General features: G+C 44.0%; 1 protein-coding gene across 1 annotated transcript; it reads left to right on the top strand.

Annotated features, from left to right (window-relative positions):
• Positions 1 to 4458: 4458 nt before the first annotated feature.
• Positions 4459 to 16661, top strand: LOC310937242 (uncharacterized protein; the record flags this gene model as incomplete). The annotated part of the gene is made up of 7 exons (XM_083901472.1): positions 4459 to 6979; positions 8718 to 8835; positions 10351 to 10555; positions 11526 to 11536; positions 12067 to 14513; positions 16177 to 16294; positions 16385 to 16661. The coding sequence occupies 7 exons, from the start codon at positions 4459 to 4461 to the stop codon at positions 16659 to 16661; spliced, it is 5697 nt and encodes a 1898-aa protein (XP_083757598.1).
• Between the last annotated feature and the right edge of the window lie 1985 nt (positions 16662 to 18646).

The following is an 18646-nucleotide window of genomic DNA, read 5'->3' as shown; positions in this document are numbered from 1 at the left end:
GCGAAACCACTTATTTGCACAGATTTAATTAAAAAACTTCGTTAAAAACGTTCACTTATCAATAACTCAATAAAAAATATGAACGATTATAATCACTTTTCGTGCACAATTCACAGTAACAGCTTCTCTTTTTGCTCTTGATTATATAAATGAATTTTACATAATTCATTGAAATTAAATTTTGTATATTTTTAATGTTGACTGCATTTTAATACTTTGAGAGCTCTATAATTGAAAAAAACAAAACCTCGAGTGACCAATAATGAATATAACGCTAACGCAGTTTAGCATAAAGTCAAACGGCGGCAACATTACATTGAGTATATCACATAGTATATTTGTATATTTTTAATTCCTGTTACCATCAGGAAGAATTTCCCATTTTTGGGAACAACAGGATTTAGCTAATTATTTAGCTTACTAGCAAGCAAGCTAGCTAACTAGCAATTTGACTACGAAGCTGACTATGTAGTGAGCAACCGAAGTGGTTCTCTTTGTTAAACAGTCGGCATATTTAATGGAATATATGGTTTTACTTAACTATCGAGTGAAATATTTAGCCAACTATCTAGCTAACTAAGAAGCTAGCTGTCCATCTAGCTAACTAGGTAGCAAGCTACCTAACTGCTTCTCTTTGTTAAACAGTCCCACACTTTGAATGGATTATACGCATACATGAGCTAACTATTTAGCTGACTATCTCGTTTACTATGTAGCTAGCTCACTATCTAGCAAGCTAAACGTTCTCTTTGTTGAATAGTCCACACTTTTAATTGAGTATGTTTCACTTAACTGACGCCATCTATCGTGCTAACTATTTAGCTGACTATCTGGCTTACTATCTACCTTTCTATGTAGCGAGCTATCCAGCTAGCCGTCTATCTGGCTAACTACGAAGTAAGCTATCGAGCTGGTTATCTTTGTTAAACCGTCTCACTCTTTTAATGGAGTATGTGGTTTTACTGGGTTTTTGTTTGTTTTTTTTTTACATTATTTTTCCCTTTAAGCGTCATTTAAATAGCCTCTGATCTGCTAACATGCTAAATGTTGAGTTTCCTCACGTAATCATTAAACAAACAATCTTCTCGTCGGTAAAAGAGGCAAAATAAAGTATTTAAATGTCATTTCATTGAATTATCAATGACATATTTCCTCATATGCAATACGCAGTTTCCAGATATATTTAGGAAGAAGTTTTAAACATGCAAATAAAAAAAACAAGATTTTTTTTTTTGTAATTTAGCCTCAGAAAACACCTTTTTCACTGCATTATAATTAAATGAATTACTACGACTCATTATTACACTGACACGGCGTAATATAATCCCCCTCGTTCATTATTATTATTATTATTATTATTATTATCATCACCTTTATTACCGGCTGTAATTGAATGAGGCTCGCCAATACAATTTTTTTTACAATTTATTGTCACCGTGGGGCCTCGTGTTAATTTGACACACTGCGCTAATGTGCGATCGCGTAATGAGAGTGCGATTAGAACATTGTTAATTTTAATCAAATCATCAAGTATTTATTGTGTTTTATTGATGCGGGAGAGTGTGGAGAGGAGAATAAAGCTGTAAGAACATAAGAGACTCTAATGTGATGGAGATAAAATCAGATCTGTTTTTCTCTTGATTTGATTCTCTGTAGGTGGATGTATATATATATATATATATATATATATATATATATATATATATATATATATATATATATATATATATATGTGTGTGTGTGTGTGTACAGTATATATGCTCACACACAGTCTAGAGGCTGTAATAGACCAGATTCCTTTCCCAACTGAGACCTCTGCTGGTGAAAGTGAGGTTTCTGATTCTTCAATTATCTGAGCCTGAGACTCTGGGTTTACCGTTCACCACGTAAACTGTGACGAGATGCAAATATTGTTAGACTGTTTTAGGGAATGATTAGTTAAAAATGATATGAGATTAGTTTGTTATCTTTAAAAAAAAGAGGGCTTCAGATTTGATGGTGAGTTCAGGGTCGTCGTCTTTGCTGGATAAAGTTTTTGGACTCTAAGAAGATTGAAATGAGACTGAAATCTAGTGCTGGGCGCGAGGTTAACGCACGACGCGTTTCCATGGCGACTGACCGGGAAAAAGACGCGCGTGACGCCATGTTTTCGCGCCGCGGCACCGGAGTCCAGGCTCCGTTTACCAGTTAGCTCCGTTAGCTGCATTAGCGCCGTTAGCGTTAGCCTACAGTGGAACTGGAGCGGTCTGTTTATTAAAGGAAAAGAGCAGCGCTACAAATAACGTAAGCGTACCTGTGTACTGCGTATGTGTGCCTCTGTTTTTTAAAGGTTAGCGTTACTTTAAAGACTAATTTTAACAAAACAGACGCGCGTGACGCAGTCCGAGCTCTGTTTACCAGTTAGCTCCGTTAGCTGCATTAGCGCCGTTAGCGTTAGCCTACAGTGGAACTGGAGCGGTCTGTTTATTAAAGGGAAAGAGCAGCGCTACAAATAACGTTAGCGTACCTGTGTACTGCGTGTGTGTGCCTCTGTTTTTAAAGGTTAGCGTTACTTTAAAGACTCATTTTAACAAAAAAAGACGCGCGTGACGCCATGTTTTCGCGCCGCGGCACCGGAGTCCAGGCTCCGTTTACCAGTTAGCTCTGTTAGCTGTATTAGCCACGTTAGCAGGCCTACAGTGGAACTGGAGCGGTCTGTTTATTAAAGGGAAAGAGCAGCGCTACAAATAACGTTAGCGTACCTGTGTACTGCGTATGTGTGCCTCTGTTTATAAAGTTTAGCGTTAATTTAGAGACTCGTTTTAACAATCCGGAGTCACGTAAACATGACATCACGCGCGTCTTTTTCCGGTCAGTCGTCATGGAAACGCGTCGTGCGTTAATGTTGACGCCATTTACGCGCCCAGCGCTACTAAAATCACAATTTTATCACTACAAAAACACTACTCTGGTGGTGGTGCAGTAGCTCAGTGGTTAAGACCGCGACTCCTGTGTGCAGAGACATCACGGTCACATGTTGTACTCGATATAATGGGACACGTGACACAGGTGACTCAATAACTCGCAGATCACGACTCAATCAAAGAAGTCATGGTTAATAATTTGTAAATAGGGAAGTGATTTGGTGAGGAGGAGGAGGGAGAGTATGACTGAAACTGCTTTACCGCAGATCTCACATTACTACGGCAACGTCCGTGTTGTTGCGCTTCCTCCGTCGGTCAGAGGCTAAACGTGGCACTGTGTGAAAGTTACGCACTACAGCTTTAAACCAGGAGACTCAACACACTGAGGGTGAATTCCAATTCCTTGCTTAACCCTCAATCTGTCCCGATTCTCAGAAAAATGAAGCTGAGGGTCAAGTTTAAGGGCTGTATCGCCCTCAATATTGAGATTTTTCGAGACCACCCTTGGGAGCAAGGGCTACCCAGAATGCATTGCGTGTTTTGCCGTAACAAAGATGGCGCCGAAAGCAGCGAAACGAGTACGCTACAAATTAAGTATTTTCTTTGTTAATTGATGAAAACCATTGTATTATCTTAGTTTAGGCCCATATTATGGATTACTGACGTCATTGTTGCGTAACATTTATTTTTATTTTACGATCTTTTGTCAATAGCCGATGGTTTGCAATGGTTTACTTTTCAATAAGTCGTGGTGTGTGGTAACTGTCAGCTGAATATTTGTATGAGTATCATCTTATAACTAACTGACAACCTAATAACTTGACTGACAAACGGATCAGAATAAATAATCCTGACGTAAATGTGTTCTTCTTCTTCTTCTTTTTTGGAGTTGACAGACTGGACGCAGCTTTCGCGTTATTCTGCCCCCTACAGTCTGAAGACGTATCTGCATTTAAGGGGGTGTCCCATTTCTAAGTGACAAAATAACCCTCAACACTTGGTTTTGAGGGTCGGTTAAGATTAAGGGTTAAGATAAGAATTGGAATTGGCCCTTTGTGGTTGTTTCTGTTTGTGTGAACACAGCAGAGGAGGGAAGTGCTGCTTCCCCAGTGATCCAACACTCTTTATTGGACTTTGAAAAGGAAGTGGACGGAATCAACAACTTCCCCTTTTCAGACGAGACAAAGTGAGACGATGAGAAAATGGCTCAAGCTAAAGAGATGACGACGACACACGAAACGATTAAAAAGATCATAATAATACTTATTATTATTGTATATCATAAAGTTACTGCATGCTTTATCTCACTATCTGGACGTCAAGAGATGTGGTTGATTTTTGAATTTTTAACAAGCCCCGCCCGCCTGTGGTGAAATTTCACTTCCTCAGATCTATCCATGAAATTTTGAAAAAAAAAACAAAACAAGCGAGTCAACAGAGACGGAGACATGCAGCCGCAGCATGAAGACGCTCACGAGACAGTTTTAACTCTTTGACAAGGATATTTAAATCCAGTGGAACTACAATTAGCTCTTTAGCTTTAGCTTTGACAAAAATGAGTCCCGGACCGAAAAAGGACGGAGCAGCAAACACCGGAGGACGACAGCGTCGGACACTCGTCGGTGTTTTCGTCGGCTGCCTGCTGAGTGTCGCCGCTCTGCCTCCTCCCGTCACAGGATACGCGATGAAGACCTGCAAGATCACCTACAACGTGGCCATATGTGCCCAGATGAAACTCAAGGCGGTTCCTCGAGACGTTCCGCCGACGGTGGAAGGTTTGGACTTGAGTGAGAATCTGCTTTCGAGCATCCAGTCGTCGGATTTCGGGAGCCTGCCGCTCCTGACAGAGTTGGATCTCAAGCGCAACGTCATCGCGCTGATCCACAGGGGCGCCTTCGCCAACCTGACTTCCCTGGAGAAGTTGAACCTCAACCACAACAAACTGACGGAGCTCGGCGAGGATCTCTTCCGCGGCCTGAGCAACCTCACCGACCTCAGCGTTTCCAGCAACCGCGTCAAGACCGTGGCGTCCTCCGCTTTCGCCCAGACGAAAAGCTTGACTTTCTTGGACGTTTCTTACAACAGACTGCGCGACGTCGCGAGACTCCGTTCGACGCTACGGCACCTGCCGCGTCTGCGCGCGCTCTACGTTAAAAATAACGATCTGAGCAGTTTTCACTCGTGGGAGCTGAGCAACAGATCGCTGGAGCTCAAATACCTCGACTTGTCGCAGAATGCCATCGCCGATTTTCGCGTCACCGCCGACGTTTTTCCGAACCTCACCTGGTTTAATATCGGCGGCGCTCCGAGGAAGCGGCAGATGGTATGGAACGTGAGCGCCGAGAGCGCCTTCAGTCGGGTTTCCACTCTGGATATCAGCGGCCTTCAAATGGCTTTTGGCGACATGAAATCCCTGTTCGGCACCGTAAACGGCTCGCTCAACTCTCTGCGGATGAACGCTATGAAAGCCAATCTCAGAGCGCTGGTCAACGTGTCCTGCGCCGTCCCGACAATGTCCTCACTGCAGCTGCGCCGCAACAAATTCCGATTTATCGACGGCGATTTTATCAAGTTGTGCGTCAATGTAGCCGAGTTAGATTTGGCGGACAATTACATCAAAGTCATCCGCGACGACGCTTTCGGATCGACGCGAAAGTTGAGGGTCTTGAGCCTCCACGGCAACAGGCTCTTATCGGTTCCGGCTGCCGTCAGGAATCTAAGTCTGGTCGAGTTGAATCTCAGCCAGAATAACATTTCCAGACTCGGATGCGAAGATTTCGTCAATCAGACGAGGCTGCAGCGGCTCGACCTGAGCAACAATTCGATATCGGCGCTCGGCGACTGCGTTTTCGGGGGTTTAGCGCGACTTCAAGTCCTGCAGCTGCAGAACAACCGCGTGACCCGTTTGAACGGCGCTTTCAGAAATCCCCTGCCGGATCTCAGGCAGCTGCTACTGAACGGAAACGAACTCGCGTCGTTGAAGCGCGGCGAATTCGGCGGCCTGCGCTCGCTGCGGAATTTGTCTCTGCACGACAACAAACTGCAGACGCTCGAAAGCGGATGTTTCCTGGGTCTGACCAATCTCGTCGAGATGCTTTTGCAGAAGAATAACCTCAAAGAGACGGAGATAAAAAAAGGTTGTTTCGACGACACGACGAACTTAAGACGACTGGACTTGGGAGACAATCACATCAAGTACGACTCTAGCGCCGATTTGCCTCGCGCGCCGTTTTCCAAACTGTCCCGTCTGGAGACGTTAGCCATTCCTTCGCAGCAAGGCAGGGGGAAGTCGCTGCTGCCTCGCAACTTCCTGCAAGGTCTGACGAATCTGTCGCTCTTCAAAGCGAGGGACATTCAGCTTTTACATCTCGACAGAGACACCTTCGTTCACACGCCGCAGCTGCGAGAGCTCGACGTCAGCTCCAACGATCTCAAGGATCTCTCTCCAGATTTGTTCCTCCCGATTCGGACGCTGAAAAAACTCTACGTTTCCAGAACCGGTCTGGGCTCGCTGTCTTACCTCACCGAGGCCAAGCTCGCCCAGCTGGAGTTCCTGCAGGCGAGGAGGAATCAATATTCGGTTATCAGCGAGGACGTCGTCAAGTCCCTTCCGGCGCTCGCTTATTTGGACCTGCAGGGGAACAGCTTCACCTGTGACTGCGATAACGCCTGGTTCATCCAGTGGGCGAAAGACGCCAACAAAACGCAGGTTTACGACGCCTACAGCTTCGAGTGCAACTACCCCGTCCACATGAAACTGTTCGACCTGGACGTCCGGCAGTGCTCGGTGGACACCGAGTTCGTCCTCTTCGTGTCCACCGCGTCCGCGCTCCTCCTGTTTCTGGCGGCGTCCTTCGTCTACCACTTCCTGAGGGACCACCTGGTCTACACCTACTACCTCTTCCTGTCCAAGCTCTTTGACAAGAGGCGCAAAAACAAGCAAGGTCCGTGTCAGTACGACGCCTTCATCTCCTACAACGCCCACGACGAACCCTGGGTCGTCAGAGAGCTGCTGCCCAAACTGGAGGGAGAACAGGGCTGGAGACTGTGTCTGCACCATCGAGACTTTGAGCCAGGTAAGGAAGCGCTAATTTATTAAGTACGACTATTTAAAGGGATAGTTCGGAACTTATTAAGACCTATTTTACAACTTAGCCGGTGTGATGGAGACGTCTGAAGACGTTTTCAAGAAATTTCATTAAGTTCTTCTAGTTCCCGAGTTCGCTGGTGCTATGGCTAGCGCAAGTCAATGGTACACGTTAGCATGGCATTAGAAACACTCATACCGACTCCACAGTGCATCCGAGGCAAATCAATTAAAACACTAGACTAATATAGAATAATATTTGAAACAAAACTAACCTCACATCGCATGGATTTTTGAGGTACTACTTTCTCAGCAGCAGTGAAATCAGTCCGCCGCTGCCGGAAGTATGACACGCTGCTGCTGCTGCTGCTGAGACAAAAATCCTTCAAATTGCAAGGTTGGTTTTATTTCAAACATTCTATCAACACAGATATGTACATCGATAGTCTGCCGTTACAATCGATTTGCCTCGGGTGCACTGTGGAGTCGCTATGAGTGTTTCTAATGCCATGCTAGCAGGTACCATTGACTTGCGCTAGCCATAGCACCAGCGAACTCGGCAACTAGAAGAACTGAATGAAATTTCTTGAAAACGTCTCCAGACGTCTCCATCACACCGGCTGAGTTGGAAAATAGGTCTTATGTCCAAAATAAATCCAAAATATCCCTTTAACCGCTTCTTAGCCCAAATAGCTGTAATTTTCGAGATGTAGACGCGGTAAAGACGACCGAAGAGCTGCTCTGGTTATTTCCGCACAACCGTCCTCTCTGGAGTTTACAAAGGACGGTCAACATAAAATATCCAGTGAAATGACAGAGAGGCAACAGCAACTAAAAAAAGGACTCAATCGGTCGACAAATTGTCAGAAAATGTGTCACCCGAACCTCCACAAACCAATTTAATAAATTTTTAAAGGCGCCATATGTAAGAATGTGGCCAAAAACAGTTACTACATTCAAATTCAAAATACAGAGGTCTTTTAGGTTTCGTTTTCTGACGTAACTGGCAACCCGTGTTTGCTCTGCAGCTGAGACTCTACTCACTGCAATGATTGGTAGGCGGCGGTAGGTGGCGCTCACATGACGCCAAAACACGATTTCAAAACATAAACATGATTTGCAGTCTGCAAAATATATTTTTTAATGCGAGTATTTTGTCTGTACTGTTGTTGTTGGTGAGTTCAGTTTGTTATATGAACATTATTCCTGAGTCTCTGTGACATATGAGGAGGATCTTATGGCCAGTTGCTTTATATATAATATAATATAAATTATTATATAATTAATTATATAATATAATTTAATTTATATATTAAAATATAGACATTTAAGAGGCTGAGAACTCAGACAGCCCTCAAACAGGTGGAAATTAATGACCAAAATAGTTGATTATTTATTTATCAATTAAAAACCCATGAATCGTTGCAAGCCTAAACTCAATTAACATGCAAAAGACCTTCATTCGTCTTCCTGTGTATCTAATAAAATGGTCGGTAAGTGTAAATGCAACGGTAGAAAAGAGAAAAGTGGCATTTTTGTCAAACATGCCTGAAAAGAAAGGCTTCCAAATCTGTACATTTGCAATCTCACCTACACTTTAATGCGTTAACATTCTCATTTTATACTTTAATTTCTATCCCAGGACGTGTCGTCACGTTCTATAGCCGACAGTCATGTGGAAACAGCTTTGCTTCTTTTATATAACATTTCATTCTTCTTATCCTCAGGTAAACCCATCATAGAAAACATCACGGACGCCATTTACGGCAGCAGGAAAACCATCTGTGTGATCAGTCGCAGGTACCTGAAGAGTGAGTGGTGCTCCAGGGAGATCCAGCTGGCCAGGTAACGCGTCCGGCCCCAGACCTGTGCCATACATTAAGGCATAATATCGTCATCGTCTGCACAGATATGTGTGCTCGCCATAATCTAAAGCATACAGATCGGTATAAACTCACCAGTGATATGAAATAAACGACGGTCTATCAGAGCAGCAGGTCAAATTTACATTCAAACACTAGAGCAAGGAAGCAAATCACTACACAAGGAGCCTGAACTTCCACTTCCTGGTTGGCTCATGGTTTATAAGCAGTGGGAGGGGCTGATTTGAAAAGGGAAGGAGGGAAAGTCTGGGGACATCTGGTGGCCGTTTGGGGAAATGCAAGTCTGAGGATATGGAAGATGTGGTTGAATAAGGCAGAAGTAACATGTGACCAAAACACTGATACAGATATTATATATTTCTATTTCAACTCTTGGAAGTTTATATTCACGTTTATAATCTGACAAACGTTGGATATACGTTGGATTTTTCAATTTGCATTCTTTGTTTGTTCAATTCATAAACTTCATAAAGAGTGTACTGATAATATTGACAAAAATCTAATTCCATATACAACAGCAGAACGGTGTTTCTGATTTTGTTCCAATACCCACGTACCACAGTTTGAGAACCCTAACCCTTGGAAAAGAAAATCAAGCTTATATTTTTGAAAAAAGATGGGAAAAATGGGTAAGATATAAAACAAGTAATATCTCTAATGATTTGTAAAATATGTCTCTCATAGATATTATATATACATATATTTATGTGATTGTTGTTATGGTATCTCGTGCATATATATTTTTGAAGATGTATCCTCTGACTGAAACCGTATGTAATTATATGAATTATTAGTATTATTATTTTTTATATATATATTTATATATTAATTAATTTTTTTCCTGTTGTCTGTCTGAAGAAAAAGATAATAAAAAAAATTAATTGATAAAATGCAAAGTGTGTTTTAAGGCAAATTATGGCATCAAAACATATACAGTTTGTATAAGATAATGTGATAATGTGATCACACAAAGACAAACTTAAGACAAAAGTTAACATTTATTCATTCAAAACAAATAAAAACTTACTCACTGTACAACAAAAATAACTTTAGCATAAAGAAAAGCTTAGACTAGCTGCCTTTTTCTCCCAGAAGTTACAAAAATAAACTGTACACAAACAACACAAACTGGTGTTTGTGTGGTTTTTCAAAATAGAAACTTAAAAAAAATAATAATAATAATATATATTTAATCGACTTTTGAAGTTTATGAATCGAGAATGAGGTTGATTAGAATCGCGATTCCAATGTGAATCGATTTGTTTAAATCACCTCTACTAGCTAGCATACGAATAATGCTAAGTAATGAAGATAGAGGTAAAAAAAAAAAACTTGGAAAACTTCAACATGTCTACTATTACAAATAATAAACATAGCACCCTAGCTAGCTAATTAGCATTCATGACCTAGAATAATGTAGAGTGAATGTTGTTGGGCTATAATCCTGAAAAATCTCTTCTCCGTGTCTCGCTGCTAGCTTCCGCCTGTTCCACGAGAAGAAGGACGTGCTGATCCTGGTCTTCCTGGAGGAGATCCCCACCTCGGAACTGTCTCCGTACTACAACGCCAGGAAGCTGCTGAAGAAGCAGACGTACCTGAGCTGGCCTCGAGCCGCCGAGCACACCAAGCTCTTCTGGGAGAAACTGGGGAAAGCTCTGAAGACCAGAGAACAGGACTACATCGCCCTGAACTAAGACTTTGTGTGTGAGGACTGAGTGGAGTCAACTGTTCTCACAAGTTGAGGTTGGACAGAGCAAAGGTCAGGGTTAGGGTTAAGGTTAGGGTTAAGGTTAGCGAGTGAGGAAGTGGGATTAGCCGGTAAATTGTGAAAACTGATGTCGCTGAGTCACTCGATTCAAGCGGTTGCACTGTTGTTAGCTTGCGGTTGGTTGCTGGGGGGGGTCGTACCTATGTTCCCTGGGTCCTATGTTCCCCGTTTTTCCCAAAAAAGGTCCACTTTGTATGTGACAGGGGAACATAGGACCCTTTTTTTGAAAAAGGGTTGGGTTAAGGTTAGGGTTAGAGAAAGGGTCCTATGTTCCCCGGTCACATACAAAGCGGGGAACATAGGACCCGGGGAACATAGATACGGTCCCGTTGCTGGGTTAGCTTTAGCGTTAGCCCAAAGGCGAGCGACGGAAGCAAACGTGAGTACGAACATAAAGCTATCGTCGTTATTCGCAGCTCTGTACAGTGAGACAAAAGCTAATGCTACGCAGATGTGTTTAGCAATTCTATATCATATACAGTGGATACGATCACAATATTGCAAAACTATTGTTCTGTGCACTTTTAAAATGGTTATATAGGTAGCTTTTGACTTGGACTTGTGTATTTGTGTTGTTTTCATACTTTCTACATATCTTATTGTTTGTTTTTAGGTCTATTAGGTCTTATTTTTCTATATTTCATGTGTGGATTTTGTGTGTGTTTCATTGGATTTTGTAACTGGATGCAAATCAGTGTCTACAATAAAGGCAGTAAAAAGGTAAAAGTCCCCGTCCATACATTTGCGCTCCAGTCGCTGAGGTTTCTGAAGGAAGTGAGCAACAAAAAAAAAAAAAAAAAAAACTTCCCGTGAAACACTGAAAGAAAAACAGAAAGGATTTCGATGACCGGTGAGTGACCTACATTTGACCTCTCCCCCCACAGAGTGTGTTCACGTATGTAAATAAGTATAAATAACAACAAAAGAAAGATTCGTAGTCACTTCAGACGCGTGAAAACAGAAGCAGAACAGTCGATGGATCTTGTGAGAAAAACAACGGGAGTAAACGGTTAAAACCATCAGCCCATCCTACAAACAATCACTATCACTTCCCCATAGAAAAGTGAGTAACTGTCACACTGTCACAGTGAGACACTCATCGTGTCCTCTGGACAGCAAATGGACGTCTTTGTGGACGACAATAAAGAAAGATTGAACGTTTGAATCCAATCAGAGATTTCTTTGTGCCACAGTAAGTACCAGCATTTCTAAATTGTGTATTATTGTAAAAAAAAACATCATTGATCGTCTACTGCTTCTTATGACCTTTTGTTGTCTGTTTTGTTAAAATTTGCAGCACTTTTTTCTATTGGTTGGAACTCATTCGTTGTTGTGAGACAGAGATTTATAAAACAAAAAAATGTCTTGTGAAACAAAAGCAGCAGGGAAACGTTTTTGTCTCATCTCGATTTACTGCGTGCTGAGTATCTGCCGTTCGTTTCCTCCCGTCACGGGGTTCGCGTTGGAAACCTGCCTGATGAGTCGCGACGTTGCCGTTTGCGTCAAAATGAAACTCAGGGCGGTTCCCCGCGACGTTCCCCCGGCCGCCCGAGGCTTCAACTTGTCTTCGAACAGGATCCCGAGAATCCGAGCCTCAGATTTCGCAAATCTGCCCGCCCTGACGCAGTTGGACCTCGGTTCCAACGAGATTTCGCGGATAGAAAACGCCGCGTTCGTCCGACTGACTTCCCTCAGGACTCTGACGCTGAGCGACAACAAACTCGTCGAGCTCGGGGAGGGCGTTTTCGACGGTCTGGGCGACCTCGTCGAGCTCAGGATCGCCGGCAATCGCATCAAAGCCGTGGCGTCCGCCTCCTTCAGGTCGACGAGGAACCTGAAACTCTTGGACATTTCCGGCAACAAACTGCACGCCGTCGCAAAAGTGCGCCGCGCGTTACATCACCTGCCACATCTACACACACTACTCATCCAAGACAACGGTTTCACCTCTTTTCACTCGTGGAAACTGACGAACCGATCGCTGGAACTCAGATCGCTCGACTTGTCCCGGAATCCGATCGCAGATTTTCGAATCACCGCCGACATTTTTCCGAATCTCACGTGGTTTAACATCAGCGGCTTTTCCTCCAAGAATCCGCCGGTGTGGGACGTGCGGAGCGGAAGCTACCTCGGCGGAGTTTCCACTCTCGACGTCAGCGGCCTCCGAATGTCCGTTGCCGACGTGAAAACGCTGCTGGGGGCCGTGAACGCCTCGCTCGCGTCGCTGTCGATGAACTCCGTGAGCGGCGACGATCTCAAAGCGCGGATCGACCTCTCGTGCGGCGTCCCGACGATGACCGCGCTGCAGCTCCGCCGCAACAAACTCAAATCCGTCGCGGCGAAATTGCTCGAGCGGTGCTGCGACGTCGCCGAGTTAGACTTGGCGGAGAACAAGATACGCGAGGTTCACGGCGACGCCTTCAAATCTCTGCCGAGGCTAAAGACCTTGACTCTGGGTCGCAACAAGCTTCCGTCGGTACCAGGCGCCACGAGGAACCTGCCGAGTCTGGTCAAGTTGGATCTCAGCTGGAACCGCATCGGCGAGCTGGCGTGCGGCGACTTTGCCCATCAGGCGACGCTCGAATGGCTCAGCCTGGACGGCAACTCGGTATCGGCGCTAACGAAGTGCGTTTTCAAGGGCTTGGCGCGACTGCAGGTTTTGAGGTTAGCGAACAACCGCGTGTCCAAGTTGCGCGGCGCCTTCGCGAAGCACTTGCCAAACCTGCGACAGCTCTTCCTGAACGGAAACGAGCTCGCGTCGCTTGAACGCGGCGGGTTCGGCGGCCTGCGGTCTCTGCGGAACTTGTCGCTGCACGGAAACAAAATAGACGCGCTTGAAAGCGGTTGTTTCGCCGGTTTGACCAATCTCACCGACCTGCTCCTGCAGAACAATCACATCAAAGCGGCCGAAATAAACGGAGGCCGCTTCGACGACCTCGTCGGTTTGAAGCGGTTGAATTTGAGACACAATCGCATCAGATACGGAAATAGCTCGGCGTTGACTCGAGCGCCGTTTTCTCAGCTGTCGCGCTTGGAGACGCTAGCGCTTCCGTCCCAGCGCTACACGTCGAAGGGTCACCTGCCGCGCAACTTTCTCCAAGGTTTGGGGAACCTGTTGGTCTTCAACATCAAGAACGTCCGACTGCTGTCGCTGCACAGAGACACGTTTAAGTACACGCCGCGGCTGCAGCAGCTCGACGTCGACACGAACGCGGACCTCAAGTGTCTCCACCCGGATTTGTTTTCCCCGATTCGAGACCTGAAAAGTCTTTACATCTCGAGGACGAGTCTTCGCTCTCTGGATTTTCTCGTCCACGCCAACCTCACCAAGCTCGAGTTTCTGCAGGCGAGACAGAACAACTACTCGGTCATCAGTGAGGCGATGATAAAGTCGGTGCCCGCGCTAGTTTATGCTGACTTTCAGTGGAACAGCTTCACCTGCGACTGTAACAACGCCTGGTTCCTCCACTGGGCGGAAGACAACAACCAAACACAGGTTTTTGACGCCTACAACTTTGAGTGCAGCTCTCCTCGACATCTCAAAGGCATGAAACTGTTGGACCTCGATGTCTCGTCCTGCTCGGTGGACGTCGAGTTCATCCTCTTTGTCTCCACCGCGTGTGCGATCCTCTCGTTTATGGCGCTGTCGTTCACCTATCATTTCCTGAGGTGGCACCTGGTCTATGCCTACTACCTGTTCTTGGCTCTGCTCTTTGACTCGGCGCATAAGAACAAACAAGGTCCGTGTCAGTACGACGCCTTCATCTCCTACAACGCCCACGACGAACCCTGGGTCGTCACAGAGCTGCTGCCCAAACTGGAGGGAGAACAGGGCTGGAGACTGTGTCTGCACCATCGAGACTTTGAGCCAGGTAAGGAAGCACCATGAGGACAGGTGAGTGATGAGGACAGGTGAATGAATGGTGAGGACAGGTGAGTGATGAGGAGAGGTGAATGATGAGGACAGGTGAGTGATTAGGACAGGTGAAAGAATGGTGAGGACAGGTGAAAGAATGGTGAGGACAGGTGAAAGAATGGTGAGGACAGGTGAAAGAATGATGAGGACAGGTGAGTGATGAGGACAGGTGGAAGAATGATGAAGACAGGTGAGTCATGAGGACAGGTGAGTATTGAGGACAGGTGGAAGAATGATGAGGACAGGTGAAAGAATGGTGAGGACAGGTGAATGAATGGTGAGGACAGGTGAATGAATGGTGAGGACAGGTGAATGATGAGGACGGGTGAGTAATGAGGACAGGTGAATGGTGAGGACAGATGGATGAATGATGTGGACAAGTGAGTGATGAGGACAAGTGAATGAATGGTGAGGACAAGTGACTGATGAGGACAGGTGAATGAATGGTGAGGACAGGTGAAAGAATGATGAGGACAGGTGAGTGATGAGGACAGGTGGAAGAATGATGAAGACAGGTGAGTCATGAGGACAGGTGAGTATTGAGGACAGGTGGAAGAATGATGAGGACAGGTGAAAGAATGATGAGGACAGGTGAATGAATGGTGAGGACAGGTGAATGAATGGTGAGGACAGGTGAATGATGAGGACGGGTGAGTAATGAGGACAGGTGAATGGTGAGGACAGATGGATGAATGATGTGGACAAGTGAGTGATGAGGACAAGTGAATGAATGGTGAGGACAAGTGACTGATGAGGACAGGTGAATGAATGGTGAGGACAGATGAATGAATGAATGAATGTTGAGGACAGGCGAGTGAATGGTGAGGACAGGTGAAAGAATGATGAGGACAGGTGAATGAATGATGAGGACAGGTGAATGAATGGTGAGGACAGGTGAATGAATGATGAGGACAGGTGAATGAATGGTGAGGACAGGTGAATGAATGAATGTTGAGAACAGGTGAATGAATGTTGAGGACAGGTGAATGAATGATGAAGACAGGTGAATGAATGAATGTTGAGGACAGGTGAATGAATGATGAGGACAGGTGAAAGAATGATGAGGACAGCTGAAAGAATGATGAGGACAGGTGAATGAATGATGAGGACAGGTGAACGATGATGAGGACAGGTGAACGATGACGAGGACAGGCGAATTAATGATGAGGACAGGTGAACGATGAAGACAGGTGAATGATGAGGACAGGTGAGTGATGAGGACAGGTGGAAGATAAGGACAAGTGAATGATGAGGACAAGTGAATGAATAATGAGGACAAGTGAATGAATAATGAGGACAGGTGATTGAATGGTGAGGACAGGAGAATGACATGGACAGGTGAATTGGCGTTAACGAATGTCCCTGAGAGAGTAACATTTTTTTTAGCACTTTAATTTGACTTTAAATTGAGTATATTTTTACACCAATACTTTTTACATGTACTTAAAATAGTGGTACTTTTACTCGAGTAGAATATTTCAGTACTCTTTCCACCTCAGATTTAAAAAAACCAGTACTATACCGTAAACAGTCAGTGTTTTACTTGTGTCACACAACAGTAGAGGGCGCTGTTTGTCCACGCACCAAACTACACCCTGGCACATGTCTTTCCCCCTCAGGTAAACCCATCATTGAAAACATCACAGACGCTATTTACAGAAGCAGGAAAACCATCTGTGTGATCAGCCGCAGATACCTGGAGAGTGAGTGGTGCTCCAGGGAGATCCAGGTGGCCAGGTATCTTCATCTCTGAGCTTCTCCAAATCAAAAGTGTTGTCCTTCCCACAACCTCTCACCCGTCCGTCTGTGTGACGCTCTCGTCCGCAGCTTCCGTCTGTTTGACGAGCAGAAGGACGTCCTGATCCTGGTCTTCCTGGAGGACGTCCCCACCTCTCAGCTGTCGCCTCATTACCGCATGAGGAAGCTGCTGAAGAAGCAGACGTACCTGAGCTGGCATCGAGCAGAGCAGCAGCAGCACACACAGCTCTTCTGGGAGAAACTGAGACGGGCGCTGAGGACCAGGGAGGACCATGATGACGGTGATGGTGATGATGGAGAAGACCATCTCCTCAACAATGTGGGGGACGGACGTTCATTCATATGAAATACTGTCCTTCAGTGGACCCTCTTTCTGGGATTAAATGGTGCCGTTAATGTTCTTTATGCACTTTGTTTTGTGACTTTTCTGATATTTATGTCAATTTATGTCATTAAAATTGTATTTATATATATTTTTTTTTAATTTGGTCAACTTTTTTGGTTATTTTTTTATTTTTTTTTATTTACAAAATTAAATAATAATATAACGATAAAACTCAAAATTGTAAAAATAACAAATCTGATGTTTCACGATGCACGGACTTTAAAAATGTCAATAAATGGCACAAGTGTGTATTTAAAAGCTAAGCAGTCGGTATCGGACTGATACCGGTATCGATAGAAGTTTGTGATATCGGACACTTTTCTAATCGGAATTAGATGTTTATTCTAAATGGCTAAGTCCTGGTATCGTAGCGTCCCGGAGACAAGAGCGAAATTTGGGGACCAACATCGATATGGCATTCAGTATCGTTATTGTCCCAATATTGGTCAAAATCACTGGATCGGATATCCTGATGTTTCACTATGCACGGACTGCAAAAATGTAAATAAATGGCAGAAGTGTGTAGTTAAAAGCTAAGCAGTCCTTATCGGACTGATATCGGTATCAGTAGATACTTGAGTTTGTGATATCGGACACTTTTCTAATCGGAATTAGATGTTTATTCTAAATGGCTAAGTCCTAGTATCGTAGCGTCCCGGAGACAAGAGCAAAATTTGGGGACCAATATCGATATGGCATTCAGTATCGTTATCGGTCCAATATTGGTCAAAATCACTGGATCGGATATCCTGATGTTTCGCGATGCACAGACTATAAAAATGTAAATAAATGGCAGAAGTGTGTAGTTAACAGCCAAGCAGTCCGTATCGGACTGATATCGGTATCAGTAGATACTTGAGTTTGTGATATCGGACACTTTTCTAATCGGAATTAGATGTTTATTCTAAATGGCTAAGTCCTGGTATCGTAGCGTCCCGGAGACAAGAGCAAAATTTGGGGACCAATATCGATATGGCATTCAGTATCGTTATCGGTCCAATATTGGTCAAAATCACTGGATCGGATATCCTGATGTTTCGCGATGCACAGACTATAAAAATGTAAATAAATGGCAGAAGTGTGTAGTTAACAGCCAAGCAGTCCATATCGGACTGATATCGGTATCGGTAGAAGTTTGTGATACCAGACACTTTCCTTATGGCAATTAGATATTCATTCTAAATGGCTAAGGCCTGGTATCGTACCGTCCCAGAGACCAGAGCAAAATTTGGGGACCGATATCGATTCAGCATTCAGTATCGTTATCGGTCCAATATTGGTCAAAATCAACGGATCGGATGTTTCGCGATGCACGGACTGTAAAAATGTAAATAAAAGTGTGTAGTTAACAGCTAAGCAGTCCGTATCGGACTGATACCGGTATCGGTAGAAGTTTGTGATATCGGACACTTTTCTAATCGGAATTAGATGTTTATTCTAAATGGCTAAGTCCTGGTATCGTACCGTCCCCGAGAGAAGAGCGAAATTTGGGGACCAATATCGATATGGCATTCAGTATCGTTATCGGTCCAATATTGGTCAAAATCACTGGATAAACTAAATAAATAAAAAAATAAAAAAAATAAAAATTTAAGAAAAATTTAAAAATTACAAACATTTGGTAAAACATTTGGAAGAATTTCTTTAATTATTCTTTTGCCGCAAATTTTGTTTTTCAGAAATCCTTACCATTTGCATTTTTCCCATTTACCAATAAAAAGTTATTTTTTAAGTGTTGTATTCCATCATGGTATGAAACAAACATGCACATACAGTCGTGTTAGTGAACATCTGTTTTTTAATAAATTCAATACGTAAGATACAATAAAAAAAAAACTTTAAAAAAGGAAGAAATTTAAATAAAACATTTAAATCAATCAAATCAATGCATTGTAGCTATAGCCACTACACTTCCCTGTTTATGAAACAGAATATCTAGGTTCAGA

The sequence above is a fragment of the Microchirus variegatus genome (assembly GCF_963457635.1).
Source record: "Microchirus variegatus genome assembly, chromosome: 15".
NCBI lineage: Eukaryota > Metazoa > Chordata > Actinopteri > Pleuronectiformes > Soleidae > Microchirus > Microchirus variegatus.
This window is presented reverse-complemented; position numbering and strand designations above follow the sequence as displayed.